The 17,746-nt window shown below is 40.9% G+C and overlaps 1 protein-coding gene across 1 annotated transcript in view; it reads left to right on the top strand.

Moving 5' to 3' along the window:
* Positions 1–17,746, top strand: part of GRIN2B (glutamate ionotropic receptor NMDA type subunit 2B) — a 638,757-nt gene that overhangs the window by 435,382 nt on the left and 185,629 nt on the right. The window contains exon 3 of the mRNA XM_040408303.1: positions 14,358–14,472. Within this exon, the coding sequence (XP_040264237.1) occupies positions 14,358–14,472 (115 nt within the window). The remainder of the gene's footprint in view (positions 1–14,357; positions 14,473–17,746) is intronic.

The following is a 17,746-nucleotide window of genomic DNA, read 5'->3' on the forward strand; positions in this document are numbered from 1 at the left end:
TTTGGCGCTGTTTCAATCCTGATGAAATTGACTACTCCTTCTATTCCCCAGCTAATAATTCATACAGCAGAATAGATTACATTTTGGTTCCAAAAGACAAACTGCGGTTCTGTTCTTCCCCAAAAATTGGCAATATCACCTTATCCGACCATGCCCCAGTCTTTTGTGAAATAAGTACCAACCAAAAAACCAATAGTCCCCCTAACTGGAGATTTAATGAATCTCTGTTAAATAACAATAAACATGTAGCCCTTATATCCTCTTACCTCGAGGAATATTTCTCAATCAATAACACCTCAGATATATCTCCCCAGGTTCTCTGGGACGCTCATAAGGCCTATATTAGGGGCAGACTGATTGGCCTATGCTCCTTTTTAAAGAGAGAATCGGAAAAAAAAATTAGTGACCTGCTGTTAAAAATCCACCTGGCCGAAAAAAAGCACAAACATTCTATGACAGCCCAGCAACTAGCGGATCTATCTTCCCTCAGAGCCCAATTAAAGAATTTCCTAAACGAACGATCAGCTAAATTTTTCTTATCTGCTCAACAAAAGATTTTTGCTCACGGAAATAAGGCCTCTAAATATGTTATGAGCAGAATTAAACAGAGAAGGAACTCCCGTTATGTCCAATCACTTAGATCTCCACAAGGTTCCCTAATGTTTAAAGCTGAGGAGATTGCTGAACAGTTTAAACTTTTTTACAACTCCCTCTACAACCTACCAGCCTCTGAACTCCCCAACCCTGCTTTATGTAGAAACTCTAATATTAATTCCTTCCTAGACACTCTCAACCTCCCAACACTAACATTAATACAAAAGGAATCCCTAGCTAAACCATTCACTATTTCAGAACTAAAAGTGGCCATTAAATCCACCCCCAGAGGTAAATGCCCCGGTCCAGACGGCCTTCCTATATCATATTTTTCGTCCTTCAAAGATATATTGCTACCCCACTTACTCCCTGTCTGTAACCTCGCAATGTCTAATGTCCCACTCTCCTCTGAAATGACCAACGCCACCATAATAATTATTCCTAAAGAAGGCAAAGACCATACACTATGCTCTAATTACCGCCCAATCTCCCTACTTAATGTTGACCTTAAACTTATAGCTAAGATGCTAGCCACTAGATTACAAGATTTTCTTCCTGCTCTAATTCACCCTGATCAAGTAGGCTTTGTGAGAGGAAGAGAGGGAAAAGATAATACCTCCAAAATACTAGATTCTTTGCACTATGCCTCAAAAAAAAAATCTCCCCTGGTCCTGATTGGCACGGACGCCGAGAAGGCATTTGATAGAGTGGACTGGTCATATATTAGACTAACTCTGTCAAAATTTCAAATACCGGAACAATACATTAACGCTGTGTTTGCTATGTATACCTGCTCCTCGGCGTCCGTGTCAGTCAATGGAATTCTTTCCTCCCGTTTCTCTATTAGAAATGGGACGAGACAGGGATGCCCCTTATCTCCCTTATTATTCGTCCTGGTGATGGAGTCCCTTCTGCAAGCCCTTAGACAAAATGAGGAAATTAGAGGATTGAAAGTAGGGACCCAGGAATTCAAGTTAGCTGCTTTTGCTGATGACTTGTTAATATCCACTACCAACCCACATAAGTCTATGCCCAAGATTCTAATGACACTTAGCCTGTTTGGCTCCCTTTCAAACTTTAAGATTAATCCCTCCAAGTCCCAAGTACTACATATAGGCCTCTCATCTGCTACCCTTTCTTCTCTCCAAGCAAACTCCCCATTTAATTGGCAAACCCAGCAACTGACTTACTTAGGAGTAAGACTATCCCCCCATTTATCTGACCTTTTCCATCTAAATTATATACCTCTCCTAGCTTCCATACAGACTCAGATAGATTCTCTAGATTCTCACTATCTCTCTTGGTTTGGCAGAAAAAATATCTTCATGTCTTTAATTATGCCAAAACTCACATACCTGATGCAAGTTCTCCCTATTGAAATTCCAAGATCCTTTTTTACCTCCTTAAATAAAACCATTCGGAAGTTCATCTGGCAAGGCAAAAGCTCTCGTATTTCCTTTGATACCCTGACCAAGCCTAGATCCAAGGGTGGTATTGGGCTCCCAGACCCTGAAACCTACATGGAAGCTATCCAACTTTCTAGAGCTCTGGACTTGATCAGAGAACCAATCTATAAATTTTGGCTAAAATTAGAGAATGCTCTACTCCCTTCACCTGTTAGGGCCCTAATACTATCTCGTAGACCACTCTCACCACATGGTTTGACTTCCAACCCTCTTACTCGTAACACCTTAAAGGTTTGGAAAAAGTTCTCCTCAAACCCCGAAAGCCTTACTCTCCCTTACCCCCTTCTGCTTATAAGAGATATTATTGATCTGGCACCCAAAGAATTAAGGGAGAGCTGCCCAATTGCCATAAGAACTTTGGAGATTTTAGTCTCGCAATTGCTTGACCATGATGGTTGTGTTGTTGCTGATCCTGAAATCTGCAAGATACTTGGCGCACAGATTCACAATCCCGCGTTATTACACTTCCTTAAGACAGAATCACTTCTCTGGGCGAAGAACACCCCCCAAACTAAAGAAACAAGCTGGTTTGAGAAAATGATTTGCAGTAAGACATACCCATCAAAAACCATTTCAAAAATATATAAACACCTAAAATCACCCCCTTCCCTTCCTAAGCCAGCTATTGTGGGCCTTTGGGAGAGAGATCTACAACGAAACTTGTCACCCCAAGAGATCTCCAAGATCTTAATTTTCCCACACAAGATATCTAGATGCATGCGTATTCAGGAAAACAGTTACAAAATTCTTATGAGGTGGTACAAGACCCCTGATAAAACATGCCTGTATAGTCCAACTTATTCTGACACTTGCTGGAGGTGCCATGTATCTAAGGGTACCTTTATGCACATCTGGTGGTCTTGTGACCTAATCAACCCCTGGTGGCATGGGATTATCCAGCTGTGTAACCAGATTTGCCAATCCTCCCTTCCCTGCACATCTGAGCTAGCGCTATTATCTCTGGGGATAAGTAGCATAGGTATATATAAATCTTCTCTCTTTGCATTTATGCTGGCGGCTGCTAGACTACTCTTACCTATGAATTGGCTGTCTTCCGATATCCCCTGTACCGATCATTGGATTAATAAAGTCGACCAGATCTATAGACTAGAGGAAATCTCTCATTGGGAATCTCACTCTAGATCTTCCTTTCTAAAGATATGGTCACCCTGGAAAGCTTATAGAAAATTTGTATGATACGCTAATGTAAGGGGTTCCTACTCACCCGTGGGTTCATACTATGCAAAGACGTCCCTCCTACCCCATCTGCCATTCTCTTTTATCACAGGGGATATAATTTGAGTCCCTTGATACTATGCTCACTCTGGAATACCCTAACTGCTCTACTCATGCTTTTGTCTGAATACTGCTGATACCTGTCTATGTTGGACTTTACTACCTGTTAGTCTGTTTAAACATTTGACAATTTTCTGGATACAAATATGATTTCCTTTACGTCATTTGTAATGTTTTACAAAAACTGGACCTAAAGCTTGTATTTTGTAATGTCTTTCAAAACTTGACCTAAAGCTTGTAATTTGCTATGAAAAACAGAAAATAATAAAAATTGTTAATTTAAAAAAAAAAAGAATCATGGAGGCCACCATGCTCTTGGGAACTTTCAGTGTAGCAGAATTTTTTTGTACCCTTTTCCAGATCTGTGCCTCCAAACAATCTTGTCTCTGGGTTCTACAGGCAGTTCTTTCATCCTAATGGCTTTATCTTTGATCTAATATGCATTATCAGCTGTCCTTTACGTCATTTGTAATGTTTTACAAAAACTGGACCTAAAGCTTGTATTTTGTAATGTCTTTCAAAACTTGACCTAAAGCTTGTAATTTGCTATGAAAAACAGAAAATAATAAAAATTGTTAATTTAAAAAAAAAAAAGAATCATGGAGGCCACCATGCTCTTAGGAACTTTCAGTGTAGCAGAATTTTTTTGTACCCTTTTCCAGATCTGTGCCTCCAAACAATCTTGTCTCTGGGTTCTACAGGCAGTTCTTTCATCCTAATGGCTTTATCTTTGATCTAATATGCATTATCAGCTGTGAGACCTAACATAGACGTGGATGTAACTTTCCAAATTATATCCAGTTGACTGAATTAACCACAGGTGAACTTCAATCAAGATGTAAAAACATCATGATAAAGAGAAATGAGTGGCCCACAGAGCTAAATTTCCAGTGTGATAGCAAAGGATCTGAATACTTATGTCCATGCAAAAAAATGTAGTTTTTAATTTTTAATAAATTTGCAACTACATATTTCTAAAATTCTGTTTTCACTTTGTCATTATGGGGTATTGAGTGCAGATTGATGTGTGGATTTTTTTAACTTTAGCACAAGATCACAACATTAAAAATGTGAAAAAAGTTAATAGGGATGAAGACTTTCCGAATGTACTGTATAAATGCAATACAGCTAGAAACTAAAATAGTGCCATACTTACCATAGTGACAAAACGCTAAACCTGCCACTTTGCTTCCTATCCTTTTTGCTATGCTATCCTAGGCACAGAAGCCACTGGAGAGGGCTCACTACATAAGGACATTGGAGAAGGCTCACTAGATAAGGACAAAACCATGTGCAATAAGACCACTCTAGTGGAGGGGAAAGTTATACAATCCTGCTGTCCATCCATGAATGTGTAATCGAAGATAATCAGAGGGTCTGATGGTTTTCCCATCACTGATGTTGTAAAATTGCATTATAGAATTTGCATAAATCATGTGAATATAAATATTATAAAATAAAAAAAAGCTTTATGGGACAGTTTATCAGAGCAAATACAACTTTCTCCCTCCAGCAGCTCACTTCTGCCACTTCCAGTTCCATAGACTTCTATGGGCAGCTATACTCTGATCAATGAGATAACAGTCTATCTAGGGTTCTCAACTCAGATTTAGCATAGCATAGCAAGTGAAAAGCCTGATAAATGGAGAAAGAGATATTCTATTTGATAAGGCATGATACAAAGATTCTTATATTCACTTGTACTTGTACAAAGTTTGTTGAAAGGTTAGTGACCGTTTAAAGACCTCGCTTGTTTGCATCCCTGTAATCTATTAGCCATACATTTTCTAATATGTTGCGTACTATGCTATTTGAGGTCCCAGGTTTTGGAGAACACACTGAAGTCCTACTGGGCATAATTTTGGGATATACATAGGTTAACGTTAAGTATTTATAAAGTTTTTACAATGTTAAAATGAAAAAAAAATATTTCAGCCAGTGTTTTTGGAGCCTTCTCAATGTGTCAGCTCTATTATCTGCATTGAAGGGGTCAAATCCATTGGCTCAGGCATTATTGAGCAAGTGCCAAAGCTAATGTAGGTAATAAGACATAGAGAGGGAAGAACACTGGAACGCTGTAGGAGGAGGAACAGGAAGGTGGTTATTTAGGTCCTAGTGGATGGCGGAACAGTCTATTTGGACAGAAATAATCATTGCTGTGATCAGGTCATGTATAAACTGGGAATTAAAGCTGAGGTCTCCAAGCACTAATTCTGTGTCATAAGATCTCATCGTTTTTACATGTTGGAAAGTGTGCAGATATGTATCTCGAAACATTCTAAATCTGAAAAATATCAGTTTAGTCACTGGAATGTGACATCCATGGGCAAAATTCTTGCATCCTCATTCTTCTCTTCTTACTGTGCTCTGCATCTCGCCCTCCATGGGTAGATATTTCCATGGCAACTCTATCTTTTATGCTTCTGAAATTACGCTCTCTTTAAATGGTTAACCTTTTAAGGAATAAGAATGATAAGACTTTGAGCACTGTAAAATGTGTTAGTGTGCGTCATACATCATTTAGTGCATCAAATATTATTGTCATTCTGGTATCCCATGTAACATCTGCATTAAATGAAATAGTATAAATCTTATAGGTAAAATTACTACTAGTTGATAATATGCCACAAGCATCATTACATTTATTTTTGCATGTTTACACACATTCCAAAAATTAGCCAATAGGCATTCACCTGACAGCAAATAACTTTGGATTCTGTGGCTGGAGGTACATTAGGCGGTCACTGGATAAATATGTAACTGTAGGCCAGTAAAGGCCCCAAAAATTAGCCAATAGGCATTCACCTGATAACAAATAACTTTGGATTCTGTGGCTGGAGGTACATTAGGCAGTCACAGGATAAATATGTAACTGTCGGCCAGTACAGACGCCAAAAATTAGACATTCAACGGACATAAAAGGCCTTTTATGCCGCTGTATTTACCTAAGACAGGGACCATGATTTGTTCTGGGTGGTGGCGGATATTTGTGGGCTGTCATGAGGAAATTCAATCAAACGTGGTCGACTCGTCACATGTGTTGAATTCCTCCGAGATCCATGCCTCATTAATTTTTAGAAATGTAAGGTCGTCCACACTGTCGTGAGCTAGGAGAGTACGCTTATCGGTTACCATCCCCCCTGCTGCGCAGAATGTCCTTTCGGACAGAACACTGGATGAGGGGCAAGCCAACAGTTCCATGGAAAATTGTGACAGCTCTGGCCACAGGTCAAGCCTGCACACCCAGTAGTCCAGGGGTTCATCGCTTCTCAGAACATCCACATCGGCCGTTAACCCGATGTAGTCGCACACATGTCCGTATAGGCATTCCCTGAGGCTGGATCCGGAGGACAGCTGTCGATGGGTTGGCTGCAAGAATTATCTCATATCCGAAGTCACCAACACATATTCAAACCACCCTCTTCTTGCATGAGCTGTTGGATTGGTACCCGCAGCTGTTTCTCTGTGAGTGAAAATTCCTCTGCCAGTGCCCACAAAAGAAGAATGCAGCATTTCTCGAAGCAAGGCCTGGAAGGGTTGCATTCTGACAGCCCTCTGTGATAGTGGTAACATTTCTGCCATTTTGTGTTTGTACCGGGGGTCTAAGTACGTTGCCATCGAGTACTGGTCCTTTCCCTTTAGGCTTTATATACAGGGGTCCCTCTTCAAGCACTGGAGCATTAAGGCCCCCATTTGCACTAAACTGGAAGCGGGGGAGTGGCCTGGCTCCTGCTTATCATCCAGGATAATGTCGTCCTTGTTCTCCTCCCCCCAGCCATGGACAACACCAGGGATCTCAGAAAAGTTTAAAGCATACTCTTCTTGCTCTTCCTCCACCCCGGCACCATCCTCCTCTGACTCCTCTTTATACTCCTGTTGTTGACTTGTCTCAGATGGAGTAGCCCCCCCCCTGGGAATTCATCCAGCATTACGACTTCCTCATCTTCCTGCTCCTCGACGACTTGATCAATGACATGGCACAATGCACGCTCCAGAAAGAAGGCGTAAGGTACGATGACACTGATGGCGCCCTGGCTGCGACTGACCAGTTTGGTGATCTCATCAAATGGCCGCAGAAGTCTGCATGCGTCGCGCATTAGCAGCCACTGGTGCTGTAAAAAAAAAACAAGCTCCCCAAAACCTGTCCTGTTGCAGAGTTCGTACAGGTAGTCGTTAACTGCACGTTTCTGCTAGAGCAGCCTATCAAGCATATACAAGGTGCAGTTCCATCGCGTCGGGCAGTCACAAATCAGACGTCTGACGGGCAGGTGGTGTCGCCGCTGAATGTCAGCAAGGCCGTGTAAGATCTTTTAAAATGGCCAAAGATCATCCTGGCCTGCCGCAGGACGTCCTGGACCCCGGGGTATTTGGCAACGAATCACTGCACAACTAAGTTCAGGATGTGTGTCATTTTGGCCTGTTTCAGCGTGCTCAGCAGATTGGCACCGTTGTCGCACACCACTTCACCACCACTGACATTAGAGATCTCGGAGTAGGCAGCAACAGCAGGGACCACCCTCCTTGGGCTCATCCGGGTACTGTCATCAGACTGCTGGGTGGCGACCGTTGACACCTCCTCTTCCTGATCCAATGCCAATAATGGTTGCGCATCGGTAAGGTCTTGTAATGGATGGGAAAATAATTCCTCTGACTTGAGCGGAGGGGATATGGTGGTGGTGGTGTCTTTGGGGGTGCACACAGCAGAGAGTGAAGAGGGTGCAGATAGAGAGGATGAGGAGGGTGCAGAAGCGGAAGGCTGAGTGAGCCACTCAACGAAGTCTGGTGCCTCCTTTGGCGTAATTGCACGCACCTTCTGCAACTTCCCACTTAGGCTCCGGCCTGGTGCACCTGCCCGACCCCTACCACCCCTGCGGAATGGCCTGCCTCTTCCTCTGCCTGTCATTTTCAAAATGACCCTGTGACAAAAGTCCCTATAGAAGAGCAGTATTTGTGGAAGAAGGTATATCACACCCCTGCCTCAATCAGTTTTTTTGGGGGGCAACTGGTAAATCACACCAGTAGAAATTATTTCTTCAAATAGTGTTTTTCACTCTGTGTAGATGCGGTAACGCAGCAAAACCACGAATAAATGCTGCACTACCTAAATGCACTATATAGAAAGTATCTTATTGGTATATAACACCCTTGCTTCAATCAGTTTTTGGGGGGGCAACTGGTATATCACACTAGTAGAAATTATTTGTTCCAATAGCGTTTGGCACTCTGTGTAGCTGCAGTATCGCAGCAGAACCGCACACAACTGCTGCACAATACAATTGCACGATAATATACTTTCTATGTTAGAAAGTATATTATAAGTGTATTGCACCCCTCAGTAAGTCACACATATAGATAGCACACCTATACCAGTCCTTAAAAGGACTTTTGTGGTCCTATTAGCTAGCGTTTGGTGTCCCTAACAGTCTGTCCTTGATCCACACAACAACCTCTCCCTACACTGGCAAAAGACTGAATGTAAAATGGTGGCCAGATCAGGTTTATTTATAAGGTAGGGGGTATGTCCATGTACTGAAACGTCTCAATTGGCTGTCCTGTACCACCTGATGGATGTGTCATGGGTCAAAGTTCTTCACAATTGGTGAACAGCGAACGAGCAAAGTTCGCCACGAAACGACCGCCGGGCGAACCGCAAGGCCATCTCTATAAGGCAGTATGCATAGTTAAATGGCTTTTAAGCTAATTTCTAGTTGGTCAATGCTTGCCGCATGCTTATTTCTTACCGTGTTGGCTTCTATTCTGAAGGGGTTTTATATTGATGACCTATCCTCAGGATAGATCATCAATATCTGATCGGCGGGGGTCCAGGGGGGTCGGTGTCAGATATTTTGAAGAGGAGGCGGCGCTCCATGCGAGCGCTGCTTTCACTTCATTACACCGCTCATCATCTCGGAAATGCAGTGTAATGACAAGTACTCATTCCACTCACTTGAATGAAGAAAGTACTTGTAATTGCACTACCCTGCCACTTAAAGGGAGGTGATGTGTAGTGAACAGGAAGCTTCAATATTGGATCCCCACCGATCAGATATTGATGAACTATCCTGAGGAGGACCTCTGCACAACCCCTTTAAGGCAGAACTCTGGTCACAGTTTTGTGTCTTCTCAGTTCTTTATACTGCCGCTCTGTCTCATCAGATTATCTTCTTTGTATGAGCATACGCTCATGACCAGCCAAGGAAGTCGGTGCCTAAAGTGCTGATTTCAGCAAGGGAACAATATTTATAAAATACCAGCAACTAATCTACCAGTGAGAGAAAGATTGTTAGGTAATTGTCACAAATCGACTGAGGCAAAGGAGTCTCTACAGGGGATCCTGGAGATCCTCTTTAGCAACATAACATATAGATTTGTGCTTGGAACGCAGTTGGAGTATGGCTGCCTGTCTATACATTCATTGAAATACAACTGTCAAACACCAAACTTGAGAAAGAACGCAGTACACTGGTTCTAAGTACCATCTCTCGATTCCAGTCAGCTGACACAGCAGCAAATATATATTAGGGTGTATAAAAAGAGAGATGAATCCTATAATTCACTTGTAGTGTTGACAGGACACACTTGTAAGACCATATCATATATGTGGAGCCCAGTTGTGGACACCAGAATGTTAATAGAATGTGAGACATAAGAGGAACAGCAACACTGGGGAATCAGTTAGGTAAGTAAAGGGTTTTCTTTTTTAACAAATTTTTCTCCAAATGTGCAATCATTTTTTATCCTACAGACAACCCCTTTTAAAGTGTTATTTTTTTTCAATAAAGGCAAAAAAAATCAACATAAATGGAATTACTTGGATGTAAAAACTTCTATTGAATTGTGACATATTTCACTGACCTCAGGTGTAGTTGGCTATAGTGTCCCTTGTGTCTATTACAGTCTATTAAAGGATTGTTTTTACAAAGTTATGGCATATTGCTAGGATAATGCCATCACTTTATGGTGGGGGTGGGGGGGGGGTGCAACCTCGGGTGCTCCTATAGAGTCTGAAACTGAATTCACTGTTTTTCCTTCCACAATAGTGCTCTGACCATTTGCTCTACAGAGAACTGCAGCATGGCTCTATTGAAGTTACCTTGTGCAGCCAGTGACTGGTGGGGCCACTGTGCAAGGAAAAACTTAGATGTGGACACAGTTCTCAGTTGGTACTCCAGGGCAGAAAAGTATAGAAATAACAACCATCACAATCATATAATAATATATATTTTATTACATTTTTAAAGTGAATCTGTCATGTTTAACATGATACTCAGTCTGCTGGTAGCCAGTTACAGACCAGAGCTTTTTATGCTCCTAAAGAAGGGGACTTGCTGTTATCCCAAAAATGTGTTGACCTTTGTAGACTAAAAATTTCTGAAACCTCTCCTGAAATCCCTGGTACCATCTTTGGGATACTGAAGTCATACCATAAGTGTACTGAGTTTATCTTGCACCCCCCTCCCTGGTGAAGTAAGTCACCTTTTATGCTTAATTTTTATTAACCTTAGTGGGTTTTAACTCTATCAGATCCAATATTTAGTGACCTTTTTTTAATGGTTTATTATTTTCTGTCTCTACCTCTATGGCAATTTACTAATTTGTGGCTTTGATGGTATTGGCTTTTCTTCACACACAATATTGTATGCTCTCTGATTCTCCTTAGTTCCCCCTTTGTGGTTAGAATTGGCTTTCAGGCAGCAGCCTTTACCGATCTTTATTGTTAACTATCTATGAGAATCCTCTCTTTACACCCCTTTTTCATTATACAATAATCCCTTGGCGCTTACATTCCATCCTTATTTCCCCATCTTTTTCCTTGCCCCCCTCCACACCTTCCTCCCGATTGTTCATCCTCATTTTTTCACTCCAATTTTTTTTTGGGAGCTGAGAAAATACATGTATATCTTTTTACAGGAGTAGTATCATTAAAAAAAAAAATTGATAGATTTAAATACATACTCACTGATTGTTTATAAGTCCAATGACAGTCCTTTCCAATGACTCACAGCCTGCTCTGTATACAGGCGTTTAAATATAGCTGTCAGTGCATAGGACAACCCATTAGGTTTAACCTGCATGCAGGAACGTAAGGCATTGTAAACTTTTCAGAATACACTGCCATATGTGTGTGCTTGAATGACAGCACTATATCTGACCATTTTATGACTTCTGTCTAGCATTAAGCAGTGGTCTCCTTTGCATGCTGCATCTCTAATTGACAATTGTCTTTGAGTTGGTGGGTGGAGTCACTATACTCATTATAGACTACACATGAAGACATGAGATTCTGCCTCCTAACTCTCTCACAAGTTCAGAGTCAGTCAGAAGCACCACATAGGACATTACAGAGAAGCACTGAGCAGTATAGATGTGAATAAAGCACTTGGAGTGAGTTATAACACTTATTAGCTACTGAATCATTCCTGTGCTGTCTGTTCTCTCTGCACTTCTCCTCTTCCTTCCTCCTTCCCCCTCCACTTCCTATAGACTTCTATGTGGTAATGTAATCTGATCCTTTAGTGAGCAGGTAACCCATCTCTGTCTCACATGATGGATTTTTCACACATTTCAGAGAAAGTTTAGGAAATGGGGAGGGGAACTGCTCATAACACTAGAACAAGACATTTTTCTCTGATAAGATATACTACACAGTTTCTGGTATTCAACTGTACTATTGGTTAATAAAAAATGTGAAAGTGCAGTGACCATTTAAATCAATAAATTCCTAGTTATATGAATCTTTTCCCATGCAACTATACATAGATTCTTTCTTTAACTGCCAATAGTGACAGATTTCCTTTAAGTAAGAATAAAAATAAAAAAAATACTATAAGTAGACTACAGATTTAGGAGTTCGTCATGCAGTTTACATAATATAACCTCTTCAATAAAAAAGCAAATGAGTGCCGCCCTATGTGAACCGTGCAGCTATGCTACATGAATGCCCTAGTGTGTGTTGCAGGTCAAGATAATGTCTTCTATCTCTATGTATGGCTGCACTTGATTGCTTTTTTTCTAACCCTCTTCAGTAGGTAAGCATAACATATATCAGGGTGCTTTCACACACACCATTAAGCTGCATTTTTTTTCTCCTGGGTTAAAACACTGCAGGCAGACTTTTTCTGAGAGTCTATATAAAATTATTCTATACACACTGCAGATGGCGCCCACAGAGGAAGCGACTGCTGTCCAAAAAAAACATTGCTGCACGTTTACAGTTTGCACAAGAGCACCTGGATGTTCCACAGCAGTACTGGCAAAATATTCTGTGGACAGATGAAACCAAAGTTGAGTTGTTTGGAAGAAACACACAACACTATGTGTGTAGAAAAAGAGGCACAGCACACCAACATCAAAACCTCATCCCAACTGTGAAGTATGGTGGTGGGGGCATCATGGTTTGGGGCTGCTTTGCTGCGTCAGGGCCTGGACGGATTGCTATCATCGAAGGAAAAATGAATTCCCAAGTTTATCAAGACATTTTGCAGGAGAACTTAACGTTTTTTTTTTGTTTTGTTTTTTACAAAACCAGAATATTAACCCCTTAGTGACTAAGCACATTCTTTTCAAAATTGCATTCCAAGAGCTATAACTTTTTTGTTTTTTCATCAATGTAAAAAAAGTGACTTTTTTAAATTACCTTTATTATACTAAAAAGTTTTTATAATAAAGGTAATTTTAAAAAGTCACTTTCTTTATATGATTATTTTCTATTTATTTATACGTGACAGAGTATCCATTTAATAAATCTATGCGGTCTATGGTGTTTTCATCAATGTACCTGTATAGGTGACATAATGCTGTCACTGTTATCTAATACATTTCAGAACTGTAAGGCCTCATGCACACGGCCATTGCCCGGCCGTGGCCATATTACGGCCCACAAACAGCGGGTCTGCAATATGCGGGCACCGGCCATGTGCTCCCCGCATCACAGATCTATTTACTTGAATAGGTTCGCAATCCGGAGCTGCGGTGCAGAAAGGAGGCACGGAACCCCATGGAAGCACTATGGAGTGTTTCTGTCCGTGCCTCTGGACCGCAAAAAAATAAAATGTTCTATTTTTTTGCGGAAAGGAAATACGGACATACGGAAACGGAATGCACACAGAGTAACTTCCGTTTTTTTTGCGAACCCATTGAAGTGAATGGTTCCGCAACGGAATGGACACTGAAAGAAAATATGTTTGTCTGCATGAGCCCTTATCCATTTTGGATTCCAGAATTCTGCTGGACAAAATGCTGCTAGAATTTGCATGGAGACTCCTGCTGGAACCTCTGCCACAGATGTGATCCTTGCCTAAGTGACACCACTTGTTGACTTGTAGTTCCTCTTTGCATAAGAAACAGAACAGTATCACATTAGCTGTTTCCTTCATTAAGAAGTAATCATCCCACTTTACCCTTATAAGCAACTGCAACTAATGAAGACAGTCACATGGGAGTCATTGTATAAATTGCTGCAACTTATATGTGAGGTTTCAGAAGTACAGATGCTGAAAACATTGATGTCAGGAGGCACTGATTAGATAGCCTTTTCTTTACTGATTCTGAATAGAAGTTCCATTTCTCCATCAGAGAATCTGAGAACCAAGCCACTGTTCGAAATATTACTATTATTATTATTATTATTATTATTATCTTAGTAGTAGAGTCTCTACTAGTGATGAGCGAAGTTTTCAGCATCTAAAATCCTGGTCTAAATAAATGTGCCCCAAAATGTTTAATGAAAACTCATAACTCATAAACATGATCTTATTAAGCTTTCTGTTTCATATTATATTATTGCTATAGTTTGTTATCATAGCTTTCTTAGGGGTAGACTGGACTTTGATCTCAAAATTTCTTTAACTCTGTATTAAATGCCATTTTCAGGCAATGTGATTTAATCATATTGCGTATATTGGTTCAATTAACAGAAAAGCTTATTCAAGATATACATCTATGTGTAATTTTCTAAAATACTATATTTTATCTGTAGTAACATTTTTCTTGTTGTTTTAGGTACTTAATCAATGTAACGTTTGAAGGACGGAATCTCTCATTTAGTCAAGATGGGTACCAGATGCATCCGAAACTGGTTATAATTCTTCTCAACCAGGAAAGAAAATGGGAAAGGGTATGTTTTGGAATAAAGATTTTGTTACTTCTTGGCAACACTGGCAACTGTCTACAGCTCTACGGTAGCAGCTTTATTTCTTGTCTTGACAGAAGATATTGAAAATGTTGTTACACTATCATTGGATAAGCATGTGTAGATTAACAGAAGCATTTAATATCAAATATAGTTTAGAGAAGCAGCCGAGCTATGGTTAACCCGTTAAGTAAAGAATGGCAAGAAAAATATAGCTAACTTTTCAATGGATTTCAATGGCTTTTGTCACAAGATAACCAAAATAACACTGTGCAGTGTGTTATTAGAGTCAATTTTAGCACCGCTCCCTCTTTATATATTTTTATACCTTTTATTTCCTTGACAGGTTTTACCCTTATTTTCCCATGCATTGTTCAAAAGCTTGGTCATAGTCATCTTAAAGGCTATGTACACCTTTGGGGATTTATTATTATTTTTCATTATTGCATTGTTGTCACAAGTGGTAGGGATAAGTGCAGCCCTGAGCTCCGCCCACACCGCTATCCCTACCTACTTGCACGATCCGTCCTAACCGACGGTGCACAACTGGACGGCGGTCCCTAGCTTAAGTACGTGCTTGGGCTTACAGGGAGGGATCAAAGTGGAGAAAACAAGAGACAAGGACAGAATCGTAAACTTCCAGGTTGGGTAGAAACCAAACAAGCAGTAACACACCGTAGACAAAAACAGGACAAAATAGAAGTCGAGGTCAAGTACCAGGAGATCAAATCCGTACACAGGGATAATGCAGAATAGAGGTCAAAATACAAACTGAGGCCAGAAGCCAGGAGATCACGTCAGTACAAAGGGATAACACAAGATCAGGAGTCAAACACAAGCCGAGTTCCACAAAAACACATGCAGGAAATACGCTGGTGAGTATAAAGACCAATCACAGGCAACTTGTGGCCAGCAAGTTGCCTGTTAAATCGGCCAGACTGAATGGTCACGTGACATGGCCAGTGTCACATGACCCTGCTTCAGCCCCAGCCACTACTCTGAGCACCGACTCATCACCGTCGGCACTCATTCCTGCTCGTTGCCTAGGGAATGGAGGATGCCAGCCGCGCTGAGGAAGCCAGCCACGTCCGACACCAGCTCCTCCTCCCTCTCTGTCAGCGGGGTGCCGGCGATGCTGCAAGGAGAAAGCGCACTGCTGGCTCCCTGTTACAATTGTACTTATTTTGAGCTACAAAACATTTTTTCAATTGGTCTTTATTAACAAAATGGAATCCTTTTTTTGTGTACAGAGCTGACATGCTCTATTAGCTGCCTGTGAATTTTTTGTCTTTTCTGTCATCTGGGGAGATGACATGCTCCTTATCCCTGCTCTCTGACATCATAAACACTCATTATAGCTCAACCCTTATCTTACTTATAAGAATGTGGCTTAAATAAGTGTTTATGACCTCTTCGCAGTTTAGAAAAAATGGTTATTAGATGACCGGCATAACGTGAAAGTACCAGTCACACGGTTAGAAAAACAGTTAATCCTTTGTGACAGAATATCTGGACCTCATTATTCAAAACTGCTGAGTTGCCACTATGATAACCAATGTCATTAACTGCTGATTGATTTATTGCATTTCAAGTTAGCATCATGCTAATAGTAGATTTAGAAATGTAACTTTTAACTGTAGCGGCATGTCTATATAATAAAATCCCTTTCGATACTGTGTGCTCTGAGCACCTATTGATTGTAAACTCTAATGGACCAACATATAATGTGTTAATCTCATTGTCAATGAGATTAAGGCTACTTTCACACTTGCGGCAGTGTGATCCGGCGGGCAGTTCCGTCGTCGGAACTGCTCGCCGGATCCGCCGATCTGCCGCTGACTGAAAGCATTTGTGAGACGGATCCGGATGCGGATCCGTCTCACAAATGCATTGCAAGGACGGATCCGTCTCTCCGCTTGTCATGTGGACAGACGGATCCGTCTTGTACATTTTTTTCACATTTTTATCAGTCTGCGCATGCACAGGCCGGTAGGACGGATCCGGCATTCCGGTATTCTGAATGCCGGATCCGGCGCTAATACATTCCTATGGGAAAAAATGCCGGATCCGGCATTCAGGCAAGTCTTCAGTTTTTTTTGCCGGAGAGAAAACCGTAGCATGCTGCGGTTTTCTCTTTTGCCTGATCAGTCAAAATGACTGAACTGAAGACATCCTGATGCAAACTGAACGGATTACTCTCCATTCAGAATGCATGGGGATAAAACTGATCAGTTCTTTTCCGGTATAGAGCCCCTGTGACGGAACTCTATGCCGGAAAAGTAAGACGCAAGTGTGAAAGTAGCCTAACACATTGTCATTTGTTTTCAATTTTTTCATCATTTTGTGTTTACTATTTCGACTGATTGTAAAGTTTTGTGGAAAATGGATAATAATTTTTTATCACTGCCCATCAAGTGCTTCGAAAAATCCAAAACTGCATTATAACCTAATAGCCTAAAATAATTGGAAAGAGTATCTATGGAGGACATTTGTGTTGGTCTTAGCCTAAGAAGTCACATTTGATTAGACCCTAGAAAAGCCCAACAGTCTGGAAAACATGGTCTAATGGAATTTGACTGTAGATGGATGTTACAAATGACCTAATCGTGTTCCTTAACATGCTGTTGCTCTGTGAGGTTGCTAAACTGTTTTATACAGAGTCACAATCTGGTTTTGTTCAGTACAAGTCTGTTCTAACAGTCTGATTTCCCAGCTCATGTTCCTTCAAGAAACATGACCCAAATACTCCTGCATCTGTTTATTGCGTCTCTTTAAACTGTCCATCACAGCAAACTCTCCTATCATCAGCACAGGCTCATATAGTTCAAACAAGAGATAGGGTGATTAAAGAGGACAGCAGGAGAGGAGATAAGGAAGGATGGAAAAGAGAACAGTGTGCAGTATCAAGGCAACGTTGTTCTACAGGACTAAGCATCTAAACAGAAGTTGGCGTCTACTTGTTTTACATTGTGTTTTGTTATGTTGTGTGATCTTGCAAGCATGTAGATAGATCATATTGCTCACACATTCCACCACTTTATTTAACCACCTCAGCCCCCAGTGCTTAAACACCCTGAAAGACCAGGCCACTTTTTACACTTCTGACCTACACTACTTTCACCGTTTATTGCTCGGTCATGCAACTTACCACCCAAATGAATTTTACCTCCTTTTCTTCTCACTAATAGAGCTTTCATTTGGTGGTATTTCATTGCTGCTGACATTTTTACTTTTTTTGTTATTAATCGAAATTTAACGA

Source organism: Bufo bufo, chromosome 9, assembly GCF_905171765.1.
Source record: "Bufo bufo chromosome 9, aBufBuf1.1, whole genome shotgun sequence".
Classification (NCBI taxonomy): Eukaryota; Metazoa; Chordata; class Amphibia; order Anura; family Bufonidae; genus Bufo; species Bufo bufo.